We start from the raw sequence: 20,087 nt of genomic DNA, 5'->3' as shown, positions 1-20,087 counted from the left end.
TGTGGGAGTGGGAATGTGGGTGTGGGACGCTGAGGCTGGAATTAGGGCGAAGGAGAAAGACGAAGAGTGATTAGTGAAGCACGAAGACGAAGGAGAAAAGGGAATTAGGGCTTCCCACATTGCAAAACGACGGCATTTTGTTGTCAGGTTAAAAAACCGGTCGGGTCCCGGTTCGGTTCGACCGACCGGTAACCGGTCGGTTCGTCGGTTCAATGCCGGTTATCAAATTCTGCGGTTTCCTTTGTTGACCGAACCGCTTTAGTGTCCGGTTCACGGTTCGACCGGCCGGTTCGAACCGGTTTTCAGAACATTGGTTTGAGTATAACAATATAAAAGTACTTTTTTGTTTATTTATTATATCAAAAACATTTTTTTAAGAAAAAAGATCTTTTAAAAAAAGATGTAAATTTTAGCTTTTCAAAAAAGATATTTTTTTTTATTTTTCTAGTATTTTTACTTTTACTATTAGAAATTTACCAGACACGCTAAAAAATAAAAAAAATCTTTTTTATTGAAAAAAGATTTTTTTTTTATAAAAATAATGGCCACAAACAAACACATAAAATTACTTTTACTTTTCCATAAAATCTTTTAAAATAAGATAACTCAAAAAAGATCTTTTTCCAAACAAATTCAAAATATTTTTTACATAATAAATAAATAAAAAGTACTTTTATATAATTATATTTAAATATAATTAATAAATAAAAATTTTTTTTATTTAAAATATCCAAACATAAAATTACTTTTATTTTTTTTTAACATCTTTCGAATTCAAAATATAATTAAAAAAAATCTTTTTCAAAGATAAAGATAAAGATTAATTCATTTCAAATGTTATATAATGCAAGTGCTTCAAAATTAAATACAGTTATATATTTGACAAACCCTAAATCTGCAATTGCTCAAACCTCAGACGGCCTCCACCTCACCTCCTGTCTCACACACTCTGCCAGTCTGCCTCACCTTCTCCAGCAGCCGCCTCACTGCCGCCACCTCCGTCAGTCACTTTCCCAGACTCGCCGGCGTGCTCAGGGCTTCTCTTCCTCCTGTTTTCCATTCCTTCGGCCTTCAGCGTTTCGCCACTTCGAGTTCCCCTGTCGCCGCATTGTCACCGCACCAGAAGCCTTGTCGCCCCAGATCATCATCGGCTTGTCTCCATTCTCGTTGGCGCCATTCTGCTACCCTGCTTGGCCTCCATCTCGCGCCCCCTCGACCTGAGAAGTTTTTTTTTCTCTTTTTTATAAAAACTCACCCGAGAGTGGCATTAGGGTTTAGGGTTACAACTGCGGGAAGGAGCAAAGTGATAAATAACCCGTGTAACTCGTTGCCGCTTCTACACTGCAACCATGGTATGCTACCTCAACATCTTCCTTCTTCTATTTCCACCGATCCATATTCCTTTTGCATTATTGATTAAATTATTGTGTTGTTTTTGAATTCTTCAGATCATTCCGGAGAAGAACCGCAAGGAGATCTGCAAGTACCTATTCCAAGGTTCGGTCATCTTGTTTGATATATTAATTCTAGTCTGTTGTGTTCTGAATGCATGAATGCATTTGCAGAGGGAGTATGCTACGCGAAGAAGGACTTCAATCTTGCGAAACACCCTGAGATCGATGTGCCGAATCTGCAGGTGATTAAGCTGATGCAGAGCTTCAAGTCGAAGGAGTACGTTAGGGAGACGTTCGCCTGGATGCACTATTATTGGTTCCTCACCAACGACGGCATCGAGCATCTCAGGACTTACCTCAACCTTCCTTCTGAGATCGTCCCCGCCACTCTCAAGAAGCAGGCCAAGCCATCTGGCAGGCCTTTTGGCGGCCCACCGGGTGACCGCCCCAGGTAATTCATCATTCTTGCTTGCTTGCTCCTGTTTTCCATCTTGTTTCAATGCCAACATGGGTTTCGGTCAATTGAACAGGGGTCCACCTCGCTTTGAGGGAGAACGCAGATTTGGTGATCGTGATGGATACCGTGGAGGTCCCCGTGGACCTGGTGGTGATTTTGGAGGAGACAAGGGTGGTGCTCCTGCTGACTACAGACCTTCTTTTGGGGTATTTCACATTGCATCCTTGTTTCTTTTCAAATCGGCATTGTTTTTCTTTATTACCTTTTTGGATTTTGCAATGTCAACTTTTAATCTTTTTGTGTATTTAGTTACCAATACTATCTGACTTTAGCAGCGGTGTTTCTATGTATGATCTGTTTTTGATTGCGGAATTGCCATTACTCAAACTGCTTCTTTTTAGTTTGTTTCTGTTACTGTGTTCTTGTTAGTCTAAGATGTTTTGTGTGTGACGAGCAAATTATTTATACTTCCGTGCTTACTTAAAGTTTCAACTGTTGCACAGTATTCATTTGTTCATATAACTGAGGTGAATGTGCACCATGTCTATATCCTTTTAGGTGTTTTGATGGTTGATGATTATATATTTTGTCTATTCTATTGAATGCTATTTACTTGTGGAGAGCATTGTTGTACAGCATCTGCTAAGTCCATCATATGTTGGTCTAAGTTGCTAAAAATTTTACAGACCCCCACTTCTCTGTAATTCAAGCCATGGAAATTTTCACTTCCTTGTAACATTCTTCCAGTCAATATTTGTTATCCTTTTAATTGGCAATTTTATGGAATGATCTGATACAATTTGAATGTTGTCATAATATGCTAGTACCATTTAGTTTAAAGCATTATTGTTTGGTATCCGCAACAATCATGGTTTATGCCGCCTCTTGGGTGTAGTAGTATTTCTTAGATTTTATGCTTGTGGAAATTTGTCTTTTATATTTTTGAGTGTTTTGCTGAATAAGTTCGTCTGCTTTCTCCATCATTTAGGGTGCTGGTGGAAGGCCTGGCTTTGGTCGTGGTGCTGGTGGTTTTGGAGGTGGTGCTCCAACAAGCTCAAATGCTTCTTAAATGCTTTCGATAGTTGCCCGTTTTTGCTAGTAGATGGCTGTCTGTTGAGTCAATAGTAGTTTTCTACCCAGAAATCAGATGCTTGATCTGTTATTTTACATACATTTCGTTATTTATGCACTTAAGATTTTGAAAATGATTCTTTTTGATAATTAGAATGATCAACTTAATTTCATGCCCCATTATCGGACTATTCTTTGGATACTATAATTGAATTTACAGATGCAATGGCATGGTGAGAAGAATTAAGAAGGGAACTAAAAGTGATTGGAAATATTATTTGGTGGATTAGTGGAATTTTTGAGAAAGGCAAGAGTTGGGGGAAGTTAACATATAGTACGTGTTTTAATTTTATAACCCAAACAATTTTCTATGGAAAGAGCAGATCTATGAGTGAAATATTAAACGAGTTTAAAATTTCAAGAAGTTTATTTCATAATATTATGCTATTATTGTTTTGTTTTATTTCATCGAACGTTCAAATATGTATATGGAATAAGCTTTGTCATCGTTGATTTTTCTCACCTTTCACATAACAGAGGGAAATTAATTAAATAACAGACATGATTTGTTGTGTGCTTTCTTCTAATCTGCTCTATACATACGTAATTATATGTTTTGAAGCAGATTATTCTTCATTGAACATGCACGTTTGCAATAATTCTGATTGATCTTGTAGCTAGTATTGATTGATTCTACTGTAGAACAAAAATGTTTGATCTAATTCCATTGTCACAACCGCCTAATGCATAATTTACGCATTCATATATGTATAATTGTGTATAAAATAATCTTTCCACCAGCATGACATGTTCTAAAAACATATCCATCAGGAACTGGAATGGACCTAACTTGGTTGACTAGCCTCATTACATCACCAGAAGATCATAGAAGCTTGGGTTCTAGAGGTTTAAGTTTAATGATCGATCCTGGCATGCGAGACCTTAGCAAACATCTCGTGATAAATTGGGGATCAAGTTGTAGTTTACGCTTTACAATTATTGATTGACCTCACTAAATTAGACTAATTTTTCAATCTCTTTACAATTATTGATTGACTTCCCATGCAATGAGTTCTACTTTGTATATTGTATTTTAGTTGTATTTTATACTGATTATGTGGTTTTCAAACTAGGTCAGTTGGCAGTTTGTAGGGAAATATCACTACTCTAAGAGATAATGATAAGAATACATTGGAGATTTGGTCAAATATGCAGACATGTGAAGATTAGTTCTTGGGTGAGGAGGTTGTAAATAATGTTATATTTAAAATGAGGAAGAAGAGATTGAAATGCGCAAAATGTTCAAATAGAAGTGATACACTGATACTCGATGCTGTTTCGTATCCTCTCGCTTCCACACTGCAAATATGGTATGCTACTTCTTTTACCCAGATATCCGGATCCAGATCACCATTACGGTCCAAACCGGCTCGAGAAACATAATTACCTAAACCTATATTTACATTCAAATATTTCGTTTATCTTAACTAACAAGATAAGATAAGATAACGACAACAAACTATATATAAAGGGAGTCAAGGGCTCCCTCAAGTACGTCACACATTCCTAACCCTCATGTAACATCTTAACATTCATTGCCTTAAGTTTAAATCATAATTCAATTATGGTTTGGTGCTACGACACATGACTCGGATATAAATACTTATGTATAGAAAGAAATATTAAACTAGAAGGCTGTAAGAGGATTTAAAAGACAATTCCCCAATTGTTCACACTCGATAATATATATAAGCGCGTCGGGAGAAATGTAGATAAATTAAAAATTTGAAGGAAGAATAAGAGTACATATATATATAACAGTAAAATAGGTTGACATACATAACCTATCTCTTCAAAAATACATCAAAAGCCTCTAAAGGCAAGTCTTTAAAAGAATACATCATATAAGTTTTTCCAAAAAAAAAAAAAAGCGAGTGTCTAAAATCAACATAGAATAAAATGTCTTCTTCGCTGTCTTCCAGATAAACTTTTCGTTCACAGAGTAGCGCTGGGACCTGCATCCAAAAAGTAATAATTTTCACAACGGGTGAGAACATCATCTTTTACAGGGTTCTTAGTAGGACAATAATTTCAAATAAAGACTATGTAAAACTACATGAACCCGCTAGGCAATTCTATTCTCCAATCCCATAAGGTTCAAGCCTAGAGTTCGTACTAACCAGAACATGACAACTTATCTAAGGAATTATAATATATCTCTTCATCTCAATATCACACAAACCTCCAATCACCACATCTCATCAAGAACAACCCTTAGCGTCACCACCGCCAGCATAAGTAATCTCTTAATTGTGCAAACACATACAAGACAATACAAATAATACACAAATTGAGAAAACAGATAAAGCAACTAGTTCAATTAGCATATAGATACAATTATTCAAATAGGCAAGCCAGATATAAGATGCACACCCAAATAATAAACACAAATGCAAATGAAGTATACCTACGCTATGACCAATGAGCTCATCTTTTGGTTATACAGCCAAACCTGATATGTCTGGTAGCGAACCTTGGACAGTTGTGTGTATGCATGCCTCATGCATATGCACAAGTTCCCCTTTGTGCATACACGCGGAACGTGCGCGAAAAACATTCAACTCTGGAAATGTAGGTGTGCGTAAGTATGCTTTGTGCGTACGCGCAACTCTATTTTTGTACGTGCGAATTGGTACACGAAATCGTGATACACACTTTTCACAACTCCGTGCAGCTGACCAGCAAGTGCACTGAGTCGTCCAAGTAATACCTTACGCGAGTAAGAGTCGAACCCACGGAGATTGTCGGCTTGAAGCAAGCTATGGTCATCTTGTAAATCTCAGTCAGGCGGATTCAAATGGTTATGAAGCTTTGATAATTAAAAGATAAATAAACATAAAATAAAGATAGAGATACTTATGTAATTCATTGGTGGAAATTTCAGATAAGCGTATGGAGATGCGTTATTCCTTCTGAATCTCTGCTTTCCTACTGTCTTCATTCAATCATTCACACTCCTTTCCATGGCAAGCTGTATGTTGGGGATCACCGTTGTCAATGGCTACCTCCCGTCCTCTCAGTGAAAATGGTCCTCTACAGTTTCTGTACGGCTAATCAACTGTCGGATTTTTCGTCTCGGATGAAAAATACCAGACACAGCTACCGCATGGCTAATCAGCTGTCGGTTCTCGATCGTGTCGGAATAAGATCTAATGATCCTTTTGCGCACTATCATTGCGCTCCACAGTCGTGAGTTTGAAGCTCGTCACAGTCATCCCTTCCTAGATCCTACTCAGAATACCACAGACAAGGTTTAGACTTTTCGGATCTCAGGAATGCTGCCAATTATTTCTAGCCTATACCACGAAGGTTCTAATCTCAGATTCAGATGCCCCATTGTTAGAGGTGAAATGATGTGAATCGTTGATTAGATTCCCAAGAGATATGCATTCAAGCTTGTTTTCATGTAGAACGGAAGTGTTTGTCAGGCATGCGTTCATAAGTGAGAATGGTGATGAGTGTCACTTGATCATCACATTCATCATGTTCTTGTGTGCGAATGAATATCTTGGAATAAGAATAAGTTTGAATTGAATAGAAGAATAATAGTACTTTGCATTAATACTCGAGGAACAGTAGAGCTCCGCACCTTAATCTATGAGGTGTAGAAACTCCACCGTTGAAAATACATAAGCGATAATGGTGTTCATTGGTTTCGGCCCCAAAGAGGGAACCAGAATAACCAAGACCTAGGTCTAAGGACTGAACGTCCAAAAATCGTCCACAGTACAATAGTAAAAAGTCCTATTTATACTAAACTAGTTACTAAGATTATAGAAATAAGTAAATGATGCAGAAATCCACTTTCGGGCCCACTTGGTGTGTGCTTGGGCTGAGCATTGAAGCTTTCGTGTGTAGAGACTTTTCTTGGAGTTAAATGCCAGCTTTTATGCCAGTTTGGGCGTTTAACTCCAGCTTTTATCCAGTTCCTGGTGTTTAACTCCAGAATAGGGCAGGAAGTTGGTGTTTGAACGCCAGTTTGTGTCGTCAAAACTCAGGCAAAGTATGAACTATTATATATTGCTGGAACGCCCAGGATGTATACTTTCCAATGCAATTGAGAGCGCGCCAATTGGAATTCTGTAGCTCCAGAAAATCCATTTCGAGTGCAGGGAGGTCAGAATCCAACAATATCTGCAGTCCTTTTTCAGCCTCTGAATCAGATTTTTGCTCAGGTTCCTCAATTTCAGCCAGAAAATACCTGAAATCACAAGAAAACACACAAACTCATAGTAAAGTCCAGAAATGTGAATTTTGCTTAAAAACTAATAAAAATATACTAAAAAGTAGCTAAATCCTACTAAAAACTACCTAAAAACAATGCCAAAAAGCGTATAAATTATCCGCTCATCACGCATGAAACTCACACAAAATCATTTTACTTCTGTTACACCCTTCATGCGTATGCATGACCTCAATTTTTTGCAACTTCTGCAGAATTCAGTTTTAAACCCCCTAAATTCAAACTCTCATAACCTTTTCTACAAAATTCTATTTTCGTTCATTCTTAGATGGTTTTAAAGATCCTTTCATTAGCTTTAATTTAAGACAAATCTCATTCAAATTCCAAACTCTGAGTGCCAAGTTATGGCCTATCAAAGTTGGCTAACAATATGATTTTACCAATTTCACATAATCCTTTAATTCTGTCAATTCTCAATTCAATTCAATCCTAAACTAGTTCAAAACTATTTCTACACATCCCAAACACTCATTCATCAATCTTCAACTATTCCAAGTCTAAATTAACCCACTTCCAACTTATTTAACACATTTCACAAACAATATCCATATTCATCAACAATATGAAACAGTCATATATTCAAACTCTCAAATCTCAATCAACCAATAATTAATCATCTCATTCTCATATAATAATTCACACCACTTACCTCTAATTACTAAATAGGGGATTCCTCACCCTATCTCGGCCTCCGGCCCAATTTCCACAAATAACAATATTCATATGTCCAAGTCTAAATTAAAACTCCAACATACATACTCATTTTCATGCAACATAACACCAACATGTATCACATTATCCAATTGTAACAATATCACATCACACTACCCAATTTCATGTCAAAACATCTCAACCAACATAATACTCATACAAACATTATCCAAACATATCAACAACCAATTTCATTCAACTTATCCTAGGGGCAAGTAATCTAGATTTTTGCATAACCTTATATAATGCCTACTCGAAACTAAAATCCATACCTTAATATTGCAATTCTAAGCTTCCAAACTTTTCTTTCTAAAGTTTCACCAAGCCAAGCTTCCAATTACTCAATCTAACACCATATTATATAATGTGGCACAATATCAAAAGCTAGAATTTATATAAATTGACAAACCAAGAGAAGAAAAAGAATCTTTACCTTTACCCATTGAAATTGGTGATGGAAACCACCAAGAACACAAGCTAGAGAACTCCTATAACATCAAAATTACCAAAAATCCTCAATACCATGCCAAAAATGAAAAATATAAATTGATAGAGAAACTAGGGCTGATATTTCGAGTTACTCACCAAACTAGTCACATAGAATTGAAGAGGAGGAGACAAACTTCACATGACCGCAAACGGTGCAGCGATCAGAGCTCCAGATCAAAAGTTATAGAGGTTTGTAGATTAAAGTGAATAGTGGATCCTGGGGTTTTGTTCTTCCTCTCTTCCCTCTCTTTATTTCAGTTGCCCCCTTCTGAAATGAGGGTGTGGTGTGTTAAAAATGCTCTAAGTGGTAAACTTATATATCATGGGTTTGGACTTTGGGCCCAATATGGATCTGGTTGGTGATTTTGGGCTCGTTTGACCCAATCTCAGGCCAAAGTCTTTAAAATAAGTGCTCAGGTTCCATTCTAAAAATTTTTCTTATTATTTTCACATTCTCAATTTTTCTCACTCACAGTACCAGACAGATTTTAGCTGGTACGACAATTTCAATGTGGGTATGTGTTTTTTCACAACCAACAACATTTTTTCACTCGAAAAAAATTCTCCGAATCCAAATTTTATCATTAAATTTTTAAATTATATATTCTAGTCACCTCTACATATTTCGAGTGTCTCAATCATAATTAACATAGTTTTAATTAATTTAATTTACTCAAAAATTAATTTTTCTCGAATTTTACAACCTCTCCACCTTAATAAAAATTTTACCCTCAAAATTTAGTTACCCGTGAATAACCTTGATAATCCGTCCTCACATCCATCTCTAATCTCCATGCATGCTTTTCCAGGCCTTCTCGACTCCAAGTAACCTTAACTAGTGAAACTTTCTTAACACCAAATATAAGATCTCCAAACTTACTCAATATGTCCTCACCCTCATTGAATTCAAATAATAATTCCGTGCAAGTATCAGCCCTTCCAATCCCTTAGACCTAAATCAAATTGAACGCTCGAACAATCCAAGAACATGTGATGCATTGATAACTAATCTAAACTCAAAACCAAGTCTAATCCAATTAGTGCCAATCAATTGAAATCATGTTAGTTAAAAGCTAACCCGAATTCTTTTAATCCTAAATCTCTGGCTTCATAAAAAAATTATAAATGAATGTGATGCTCAAATCCGCTTTTGCTGTGTCACTCTAATTTGTCAGCCATTAAGAATCTAATTTATTCATCCACGTCATATTGATGAGCGGATATTCTATGTGCTTTTTGGCATCATTTTTATATAGTTTTTAGCATGTTTTGTTTAATTTTCATCCACGTCATTTTCATCCAGGTCACACTAGAGAGCCGACACATGAACCACAATATGAGCATGTGGAGCCGCATCAACATGAGATCCCTGAGATGCATCAAGGGATGCATTTTCCTCCTCAAAGCTATTGGGATCAATGGCACACTTCTCTTGGAGAACTAAGCACTAACATGAATCAGTTGAGGATGGAACATCAGGAACATTCCACCACCCTCCATCAAATAAGAGAAGATCAATGATCCGTGAGGGAAGAGAAAAGGGATATGAGAGAAGAACAACAAAGACAAAGGAGTGACATTGAAGAGATTAAGCATTACATTGGGTCCTCAAGGAGGAGTACTAGCCGCCACCATTAAAGGTGGATTCGTTCTCTTTATCTCCTTTCCTTTTGTTATTTTTCTGTTTTCTGTTGTGTTGTATTGTCTGTTCTCTTGTTCTTATTGCATGATCATTTTTATCCATGTCTTAAAGCTATAAAATGTTCCATATGTCTTTCACCATTATTCAAAAGAAAATTTTATTTGAAAAGAATTGAGAGATACATTAATTTCTAGTTTATAATAAGAATAGTTCAATTATCTTGATGTGGTGGTATTTCTTTTGTTTTCTGAATGTATGAATAAACAGTGCATATTTGAAGTTGAAATTAAGAATGTTGCTTCTTGAAAGAATGATGAAAAAGGAAAATTATTCTTCGTAATCTGAAAAATCTCAAAAATTGATTCTTGAAGCAAGAAAAAGCAGCAAAAGAAAAAGAAAAAGCATGTTACAAAAGAATATATATATATATATATATATATATATATATATATATATATATGTGTGTGTGTGTGTGAAAAAAATGGCGAAAAAAATATAAATAAATAAAAAGCAAAAAAGCCAATAGCTCTTTAAACCAAAAGGCAAGAGCAAAAAGCCAATAACCCTTTAAACCAAAAGGCAAGGTAAAAGGATCCAAAGATCCTAAGAGTGTGCTTAAGAACTGTGGATACCTCTATCTGGGAATTCTAGCAAAGCTGAATCACAATCCGAAAGGGTTCACCCAGTTAAAGTGTCTGTAGCATTTATGTATCCGGTGGTAATACTAGAAAACAAAGTGTTTAGGGTCACGGCCAAGACTCTGAAAGCTGTGTTCAAGATTAAAAAGAACTAAACTAGGAGAGTCAATAATATCATCTGGATTTTAAGTTCCTAAAGAGATCAACATTTCTGAGTTTCAATGGATAGTGAGATGCCAAAACTATTTAGAAGTAAAAAGCTACTAAGTCCCGCTCATCTAATTGAAACTGAGCTTCATTGGAAACTTTGAGATTTATTGTATCCTACTCTTCTTTTTATCCTACTGTGTTTTTAGTTGCTTGGGGACAAGTAACAGTTTAAGTTTGGTGTTGTGATGAGCGGATATTTTATACGCTTTTTGGTGTTGTATTTTCTATCAGTATAAGTTTCTAAACCTCCTAGATTGAGGGAAGGAGCCCTACTGAGTTTTATGGATTAATAAAAGTACCACTGTTCTTTCTTAATTTGTGTTTGATTCTCTATTCTAAGATGTATCTTCGTTCTTCATCAATATGAATGTGTTGAACTGGCATAAGGTTATCACATTCTACATGGGTTCAGAGTGAGTCTTTCATCAGACAATGATGAACCACCAACTTGATTATACATCTCTTAGACGACTAATCCACGACTTCATTGGGGACTTCTCGAGACACCAGTTCAGTCGAAGTATGGAGAGATTAGGGTCTCTATGGTAGAGGCTAGAACAAAAGGCGCAGCATCCTCTGATCTAGAAGATTCGACCTTGTCTGTGGCATTTTGAGTAGGATTACTAAAGAGAATGGACTGAAGGAGCTTCACCCTCAATCAGAATAGATCCGCACTAACCCTGGGGTTCAAATTTGGAGGAGTATTGGCGGCTGCTCAAACCAGCGTCAATCACATACAGCCTGCCATAGAAGAAATCATTCACAATTGAAGAAAACAGTAAGACTAGAGTTAATTCAGAAGGACAAAGCATCTCCAAATCTTAACCATCTTCTTATTCTTATAATCAAACCTTGTAATTCCATCTTTATTCCTTTTACGCTTTTAACCAAATCCAACAACTCTTCTATCCGCCTGACTAAGATCTGCAAGATAACCATAGCTTGCTTCAAACCACAATCCTCGTGGGATCGACTCTGACTCGCTTAAGTATTACTTGGACAACCCAGTGCACTTGCTGGTTCAGTTGTACGAAGTGTGGGATTAGTGCACCACATACTCTATTATCGGAGCACAAAAATAAATCGCTCACTTCCAAGCTTTCTCAATTCAATTCAACTCAAAACCAACCTAAAACCATTTCTAGGCATCCTCACATAATTATCATTCTCTATCTTTTCTAACAATTCAAGACTTAATCAACTCAATTCGAACACTTAACCCATCAATAGTCAAAATCAGACCATCAATTCCACAACAATTCACAACATGGTGCTTACACCAACTTACCATAACTTGACATAATAGACAACCCATGAATCCCATTTATCATAACCAAAATCAAATGCCAATCAATATTAACCCAACCAATCACTTATTTTTTTTCATTTTTACCTGCCTCATTCACTCAATAATTTACCAAATACCAAATTTTATCTCAATCACCATATACTCTACAATTAAATCCAACTTCAAATGTGGGTATAGTCACTAAAATTTTACTCTCAACCAGTTTAGGCCATAATCACCTTCAATCTCGTTCTCGACCATGCTCACTTCCACGAGACGCCATTTGGGTCTTGTTCACACCAAACAAGCGATATTAAGGTGATCAGTCTCAATATCTCAAGTTAAGTGCCTCAAATTCTCAAAAGTATGCTCATAAATTTTGTGCTATGTTTATCAATCAAATACCCTAAATAGCACATAACGTGACTTAGAATCTGCTCAAAAGTATAAACTGTCAATTTCTCAGGCTCATAAGGATGAGCTGCTCTGATACCATAATGTAATACCCTACCATTCATTGCCTTATGCTTAAGTCATAATTCAATTATGGTTTGGTGCTACGATATGTAAAAACCGAGATTAATTAACCATTTAATTAAATAATTAAATTTCCCAAATTGGGTTCCGAAAATTTAGAGTGAGAATTAGAAAAATTAAATATGATTTTTGGACTCAGTAGATTTTGAAATGTAATTTTCTGCGAAAAACCGCATAGAAACTTGAACCGGCAGATGAACCAGCCAAACCGGTTTAAGTCTGTCCGATACTGTGCGAGAATAATTAAAAATAGTAGAAAATCTTAGAAAAATATTTAAATTAAAAAAACGGATGTTAATTTTAAAGGTTTGGTCCGAAATAGGACAAAATGGACGAAAAATGCTAACGGTTGGACCGGGCCCAAGTTGGGCCCTAGCCCAACATATATAACACTCCATTAATGAACCCATCAGCCATAAACACAACACAACACAGCTGAGAAGAGAAGAGAGACGAGGGTTCCATTAGCACTATTCTCCTCAAACTTCCCAAGGTCATAACTTGAGTTACGGAGCTCCAATCGCCGCACCGTTTGCGGCCACGCGATCACCACGAAAAGCTCTACAAAACCCACCCAAGAAACTGGTAAGAAAATCACGAATCCTTTCTCATCCTTTCCTTCAAAAATTCAAAAATCTAGTGTTTGGGGTTTTTGAGATTTTGGTGTTTTAATGTGTTTAGGATCAATCTAGCTTGAGGAATCTACTGGGTTTTTCTTCCAAAACTGTTGGGTAAGGTGAGTTGTTCTTAACCCTTTTGAAATTGTGATTATGATGAACCCTAGGTTAATTAGCTATGAATTACGTGTATATATATCTTGAGGTTGTGATTAATGTCATTTACTTGGAGCTTTGGAGTTGAATTGGTGGCTTGGTTGTGTTTGGAAGCTTGATTGCACTCAAATTGGATTTTAGTGCATATTGGAAATCGATCAAGGTATGATTTTGGTTTCCTCTATAAAATATATAATATTTCTGGATATTTAGGCTAGAGACCCATAGGATAGGATTAAATTGAATTGGTTGTTGGAATTATTGTATGACAATGTATGATGATTTGATGATTTGGGTTATTTTGATGAATTGTGATGTTGATGTTGATAATATGGTGTTGAAGAATTAGATTGAGATTGATCATGATGATTGTTGGTGATATAATGATGATGGGTGATTGTGTTGGGTGAAAAATGTTTTAGTGTGAAATAATTGATAAATTGAGGTTGAAGAATGTATAATGTGAATGGAAATTGGTGTAAATGGTGATTTGGGGCAAAAAAGGTAAGTTATGAGGTATATTGGAGTTTGAAGTGGTTTTGGTTGGAAATGTTAGTAAGTTGAGAATTTAGGGAACTTTGGTAAAAATGGATTTTTAGTGAATTTTGACGGATCATATCTTGAGCTACGTTTTTGAAATTGAATGCATTTTATATTAAATGAAAGATAATTTAAAAAGCTTTAAAATGGTAAACATTTTGTGAAAATCTAAATTTTGTAGAGAAATATATGATCGTTGCAAGTTGGTGTCTGAAATCTGAATTCTATGAATGTTGCAGAATTTTTGATTTCTGGTTTGTGTGTGCACGCACAGCCCTGTGAGCCCGCACACCCCGTGTATTTTTTTTTGGAAATGTGCACACGCACACACGGGGATATGGCTGCTGTTGGGAGCGTTAGCACACTCTGTGCGCACATACAACCAATGAAGTTATGCAAGTTTTGCGCACGCACCGTTGGAAGGTGCACTCTATTAAGGGCATTCGCACGCATTGTGCGAATGAGCATGATTGGAAATTTTTACTCCTGTGCGTACGTACACCTCTATGCATACACACACCTCTATGCATACGCACACTTCTTGAAAATCCTCCTGGGCGTGTGTACGCGCACCCCTATACGTACGCACATTGCCCTATTTTTCAATAAAAACCTTGTTTTTAACTGTTTCACCTTCCCAGCAAGCTTGTAAACTTCCGTGACACTTATCTAAGACACTTTGGCTTGTTTTTGGATATCAAAACATAGAGAAAGTCCTAGATAAATCTAATTAGGTATTTCTGGTAAAAAGTTAGAGAATGAAGGCTTAAGTTTCTGGAGTACTGAGGACGGTTTTGGTTGAGTGAGAAGGCGGTGTATGGTATTGGTGATTGCTGACAACAAACTGTGAAAGTGGTGAACTAATGAGTTCTAAATAAAATGTGAAAGTGGTGAACTAATAAGTTCTGAATGAATTGTGAAAGTGGTGAATTACTGAGTACTAAATAAAAATGATTTTCTAAAAACCACTAAATCACTGTTTTATACTGAGAATTATGAGATGCTATGTGTCTGGCAGGCACGGCAGTTAATCTTGCCTGTCGAGGTCGCAACGGCGGCGTAAGGGCGGTGGTTAATCCCGCTTACGTTGAGATGTGAGGTCCGTGGCAAGAGTATTCCGCTCGCATCCTTTCAGATCACTAGAGTGTGCAAGCACTATATCCTGGACCGTGTTCTGAGTACGATATCTCGGGGGTTCCCAGTATGATACCGAAGGGTGACATCTCCATGGAGGTGTTTCGGGTTGGCAGTTGAACCGACAATGTGATATCACAGCCAATAGGACAGGCATTCATCATGTGCATCTTTTATCTGTTTGCTTGCTTTGCCGACTTGTATTGTTTGCCTAATTGTATAGCATGCCTAATTGCTTATTCGAATTACTTGACATATATGCTTATACTTAAGTTTTACTTGCATTGTATTAATTCTGTATTCTACTGGGATTGAGGAGGTTCGGAAGGCGGTGGCGAGGGATCGCATGGAGGATAGGCTAGTGAAGGCTGTGGGACAAGGGAGAGTTGTTAGATTAGAAATCCACTAAGCTAGAATACCTCTTTAATTTTAGTTATGCTTTAAGATGAATCTTGTGATGGATATGAAGTTCTAGGATTGTCTCTGGCATCCCAGAGTCTTATATCTTACATCACTGGGCACTGTTACCATATTGAGAACCTCCGGTTCTCATATCATATTTTGTTGTTGTTTTTCAGATGCAGGTCGCAACCCACCTCGGTGAGTTGCTTTGGTGGTGACAGAGCGGAGGATCTCTATCTTGTTTTGAAGTCTTTTGAGTATTTTGTTTAAGATCTCTCACTTTTGTATTTATTTTTCCTAAAGGCTCACTTTGAGAGGAAGTTTGTATAAGCTGTTTTACTTTTTAAACTCTATATGTCTGTATGTAACTATCCAGCTTAAACTCTGCGAGCGGCGGCTAGAACTTTATATTATTATCTTTTGATATATCTATATACATATAACTTGATATCTGTACGTATATCTTGTGCCTCATTTAGTGTGCTTCGTGAGTACGTTTTGCGCTTTTCGAATTCTGTTTTTGGGCTTAAATCCTTTATCGGGCTTATAGAATATATTATTTCTTTCTATATATATATGTACAAGCTTTAGAATTGTCGTAATCTTTGATTAACCTTTACTTTACAATGCGAGGTAAGGCTTAGGGTAATTAGGGTGTTACACGATACATGACTCGGATATAAATACTTATGTATGGAAAGAAATATTAAACTAGAAGCCTGTAAGAGGATTTAAACCTCGGATAAAAGACAATTCGCCGATCGTTCATACTCGATAATATATATAAGCGCATCGAGAGAAAGGTAGATAAATTAAAAACTTGAGTAAAGATATAAAGATATATATACTAGTCTCGGTCTGCAAAGATTAGACCGGCATGAGTTACAATAGTAAAACATGTTGATATATATATATATATATATATATATATATATATATATATATATATATATATATATATATATATATATATATACACACTACTCTCGATCCACAAAGATTAGACCGGCTAGAGTTATAACAGTAAAACATGTTGACATACATAACCTATTTCTCCAAAGATACATCAAAAGTCTCTAAAAGAAAGTCTTTAAAACAAGTACATCATATAAGTTTTTCCAAAAGAAGGAGAGAGTCTAAAATTAAAATAGAATAAAAGGTCTTCTTCATTGCATTCCAGATAAACCTTTTGCTCACTGAGGAGCGTTGGGACCTGCACTTGAAAAGTAATAATTTCCACAATGGGTGAGAACATCATCCTTTACAGGGTTCTCAGTAGGGTAATAATTTCAAATAGAGACTATGTATAACTACATGAACCCGCTAGGCAATCATAATCTCCAATCCTACAAGGTTCAAACCTAGAGTTTGTACTAACCAGAACATGGCAACTTGCCTAAGGGATTCTAATCTATCTCTTCATCTCAATTTCACAAAAACCTCCAATCATCACATCTCATCAGGAACAACCCTCAGCGCACCACCGCCAGTATAAGGAATCTCTCAGTTGTGCAAACACATACAAGACAATACAAAGAATACACAAATAGAGAGAAAAGATAAAGCAACTAGTTCAATTAGTATATAGATACAATTATTCAAATAAGGAAGCCAAATACAAGGTACACACTCAAATAATACACACAAATACAAATGATGTATGCTTGTCCTATAGCCAATGAGTTCATCTGTCGGTTATACAGCTAAACCCGACATGTCCGGTAGCGAACCCTGGACAATCACTTGGTGCGCATCCCCAAAGCTCATACTCATATTTATTCATCAATAACATTAGGGGATTCATCTGGAAAGGTCTAAGTGTCCGATCACATCTTGCGATGGAGGGTCAACAAAGTCTCAGTTCTGACCGAGAGCAAGTGGGTCAAAATCACAATCCTTGCATATTACCCCGGAAGCTCAAATATCAATCAAACTCATTCTCTTTGTGCATATGCACAACTCTGTTTTTGTGCGTGTGCATGAAACTCGCACAAAATCATTTCACTTTTGTTACACCCCTCATGCGTACGCATGACCTCAATTTTCTGCAACTTCTGCAGAATTCACTTTTAAACCCCCTAAATTCAAACTCTCATAAATTTTTTTACAAAATTATGTTTTCCTTCATTCTTAGATGGTTTTAAAGATCTTTCCACTCGCTTTAATGTAAGACAAACCTCATTCAAATTCTAAACTCCGAGCGCCAAGTTATGGCCAGTCAAAGTTGGTTAAAAATTTGATTTTACCAATTTCACATAATCCTTTAATTCCATCCATTCTCAATTCAATTCAATCCTAAACCAGTTTAAGACCATTTCTACACATCCCAAACACTCATTCATAAATTCTTAACTATTTCAAGCCTAAATTAACCCACTTCCAACTTATTTAACACATTCCATCAACTATATCCATATTCATCAATAATATGCAGCATTCATATATTCAAACTCTCAATCAACCAATAATCAATCATATCATTCTCATATAATAATTCACACAACTTACCTCTATTTACCAAATAGGGGATTTCTCACCCTATCATGATGTCCAACCTAATTTTCACAAATCACAATATTTATACGTCCAATTCTAAATTAAAACTCCAACATACATACTCAGTTTCATGCAATATAACACCAACATGTATCACATTATTCAATTGTAACAATATCACATCACACTTCTCAATTTCATATCAAAATACCTCAACCAACATAATACTCATACAACCACTTATTCAAATATATCAACAACTAATTCCATTCAACTTATCATAGAGGCAAGTAACCTAGATTTTTTTCATAACCTTACATAATGCCTACTCAAAACTAAAATTTATACCTTAATGTCACAATTCCAAGCTTCCAAGCTTTCCTTTCCCAAATTCCACCAAGCCAAGCTTCTAGTTACTCAATCTAACACCATATGGTATAATGTGGCACAATATCAAAAACTAGGATTTACATAAATTGATGAACCAAGAGGAAGAAAAGAAATATTTACCTTTATCCATTGAAATTGACGATGGAAACCACCAAGAACACAAGTTAGAGATCTCCTATAATATCAAAATCATAAAAAATCCTCAATACCCATGCCAAAGAGCTCAAAATCAGAATTGATAAAGAAACTTGGCCTGTAATTTTTAGTTACTGATGAGCGGATAATTTATACGCTTTTTGGCATTATTTTTATATAATTTTTAGTATGTTTTATTCACTTTTTAGTATATTTTTATTAGTTTTTAAGCAAAATTCACATTTTTGGAATTTACTATGAGTTTGTGTATTTTTCTGTAATTTCAGGTATTTTCTGGCTGAAATTGAGGGACCTGAGCAAAAACCTGATTCAGAGGCTGAAAAAGGACTGCAGATGCTGTTGGATTCTGACCTCCATCCACTCAAAATGGATTTTTTGGAGCTATAGAAACCCAAATGGCACGCTCTTAATTGCGTTGGAAAGTAGACATCCAAGGCTTTCCAGCAAAATTTAATAGTCCATACTTTCCCCGAGTTTAGATGACACAAACTGGCGTTCAACGCCAGCTTTTTGCCCTATTCTGGCGTTAAACGCCAGAAACAAGTTGCAAGCTAGAGTTAAACGCCAGAAACAAGTTACAAACTGACATTTAACTCCAAGGAAGGCCTCTACATGTGGAAGCTTCAATACTCAGCCCAAGCACACACCAAGTGGGCCCCGGAAGTGAATTTCTGCATTATTTACTTATTTATGTAACCCTAGTAACTAGTTTAGTATAAATAGGACTTTTTACTATTGTACTCACATCTTTTGATCATCTTTTGATCTCTTGATCACGTTTTGGGGGCTGACCATTCAGCCATGGCTGGACCTTCATTACTTATGTATTTTCAATGGTGGAGTTTCTACACACCATAGATTAAGGTGTGGAGCTCTGCTGTTCCTCGAGTATTAATGCAAAGTACTACTGTTTTCTATTCAATTCATGCTTATGCTTGTTCTAAGATATCCATTCGCACATAAGAACATGATGAATGTGATTATTATGTGACGCTCATCACCATTCTAACTTATGAATGCGTGCCTGACAAACACTCCCGTTCTACATGCAAACGAGCTTGAATGCATATCTCTTAGCCTTCTGGTTCACGATTAGAGTCTTTGTGGTATAAGCTAGAATCAATTGACAGCATTCTTGAGAACCGAAAAGTCTAAACCTTGTCTGTGGTATTCTAAGTAGGATCTGGGATGGGATGACTGTGACGAGCTTCAAACTCACAAGTGTTGGGCGTAGTGACAGACGCAAAAGGATCAATGGATCCTATTCCAACATGAGTGAGAACCGACAGATGATTAGCCGTGCAGTGATGCACAAAAACTTATCTCTCAACAAATTTTTTTTCGGCAAGTATACCAAATTGTCGTCAAGTAAAAACTCACAATAGAGTGAGGTCGAATCCCACAAGGATTCATTGGGCTCAGGAGATGTTGCATTCTCCGGATCAAATTCATTCTC

General features: G+C 36.3%; 1 protein-coding gene across 1 annotated transcript; it reads left to right on the top strand.

The window, feature by feature from the left end:
- The first annotated feature begins 888 nt into the window (after window positions 1-888).
- LOC130984119 (40S ribosomal protein S10-1-like) lies at window positions 889-3,100 on the top strand. The gene is made up of 5 exons (XM_057907577.1): window positions 889-1,352; window positions 1,449-1,497; window positions 1,566-1,845; window positions 1,925-2,057; window positions 2,840-3,100. Exons 1-5 carry the CDS (start codon window positions 1,350-1,352, stop codon window positions 2,918-2,920), a joined length of 546 nt encoding a protein of 181 aa, XP_057763560.1. The 5' UTR covers window positions 889-1,349; the 3' UTR covers window positions 2,921-3,100.
- Window positions 3,101-20,087: the final 16,987 nt, after the last annotated feature.

Source organism: Arachis stenosperma, chromosome 1, assembly GCF_014773155.1.
Source record: "Arachis stenosperma cultivar V10309 chromosome 1, arast.V10309.gnm1.PFL2, whole genome shotgun sequence".
Lineage (NCBI taxonomy): Eukaryota > Viridiplantae > Streptophyta > Magnoliopsida > Fabales > Fabaceae > Arachis > Arachis stenosperma.
The sequence above is the reverse complement of the archived record's forward strand: the minus strand, read 5'-3'. Positions and strand labels throughout refer to the sequence as shown.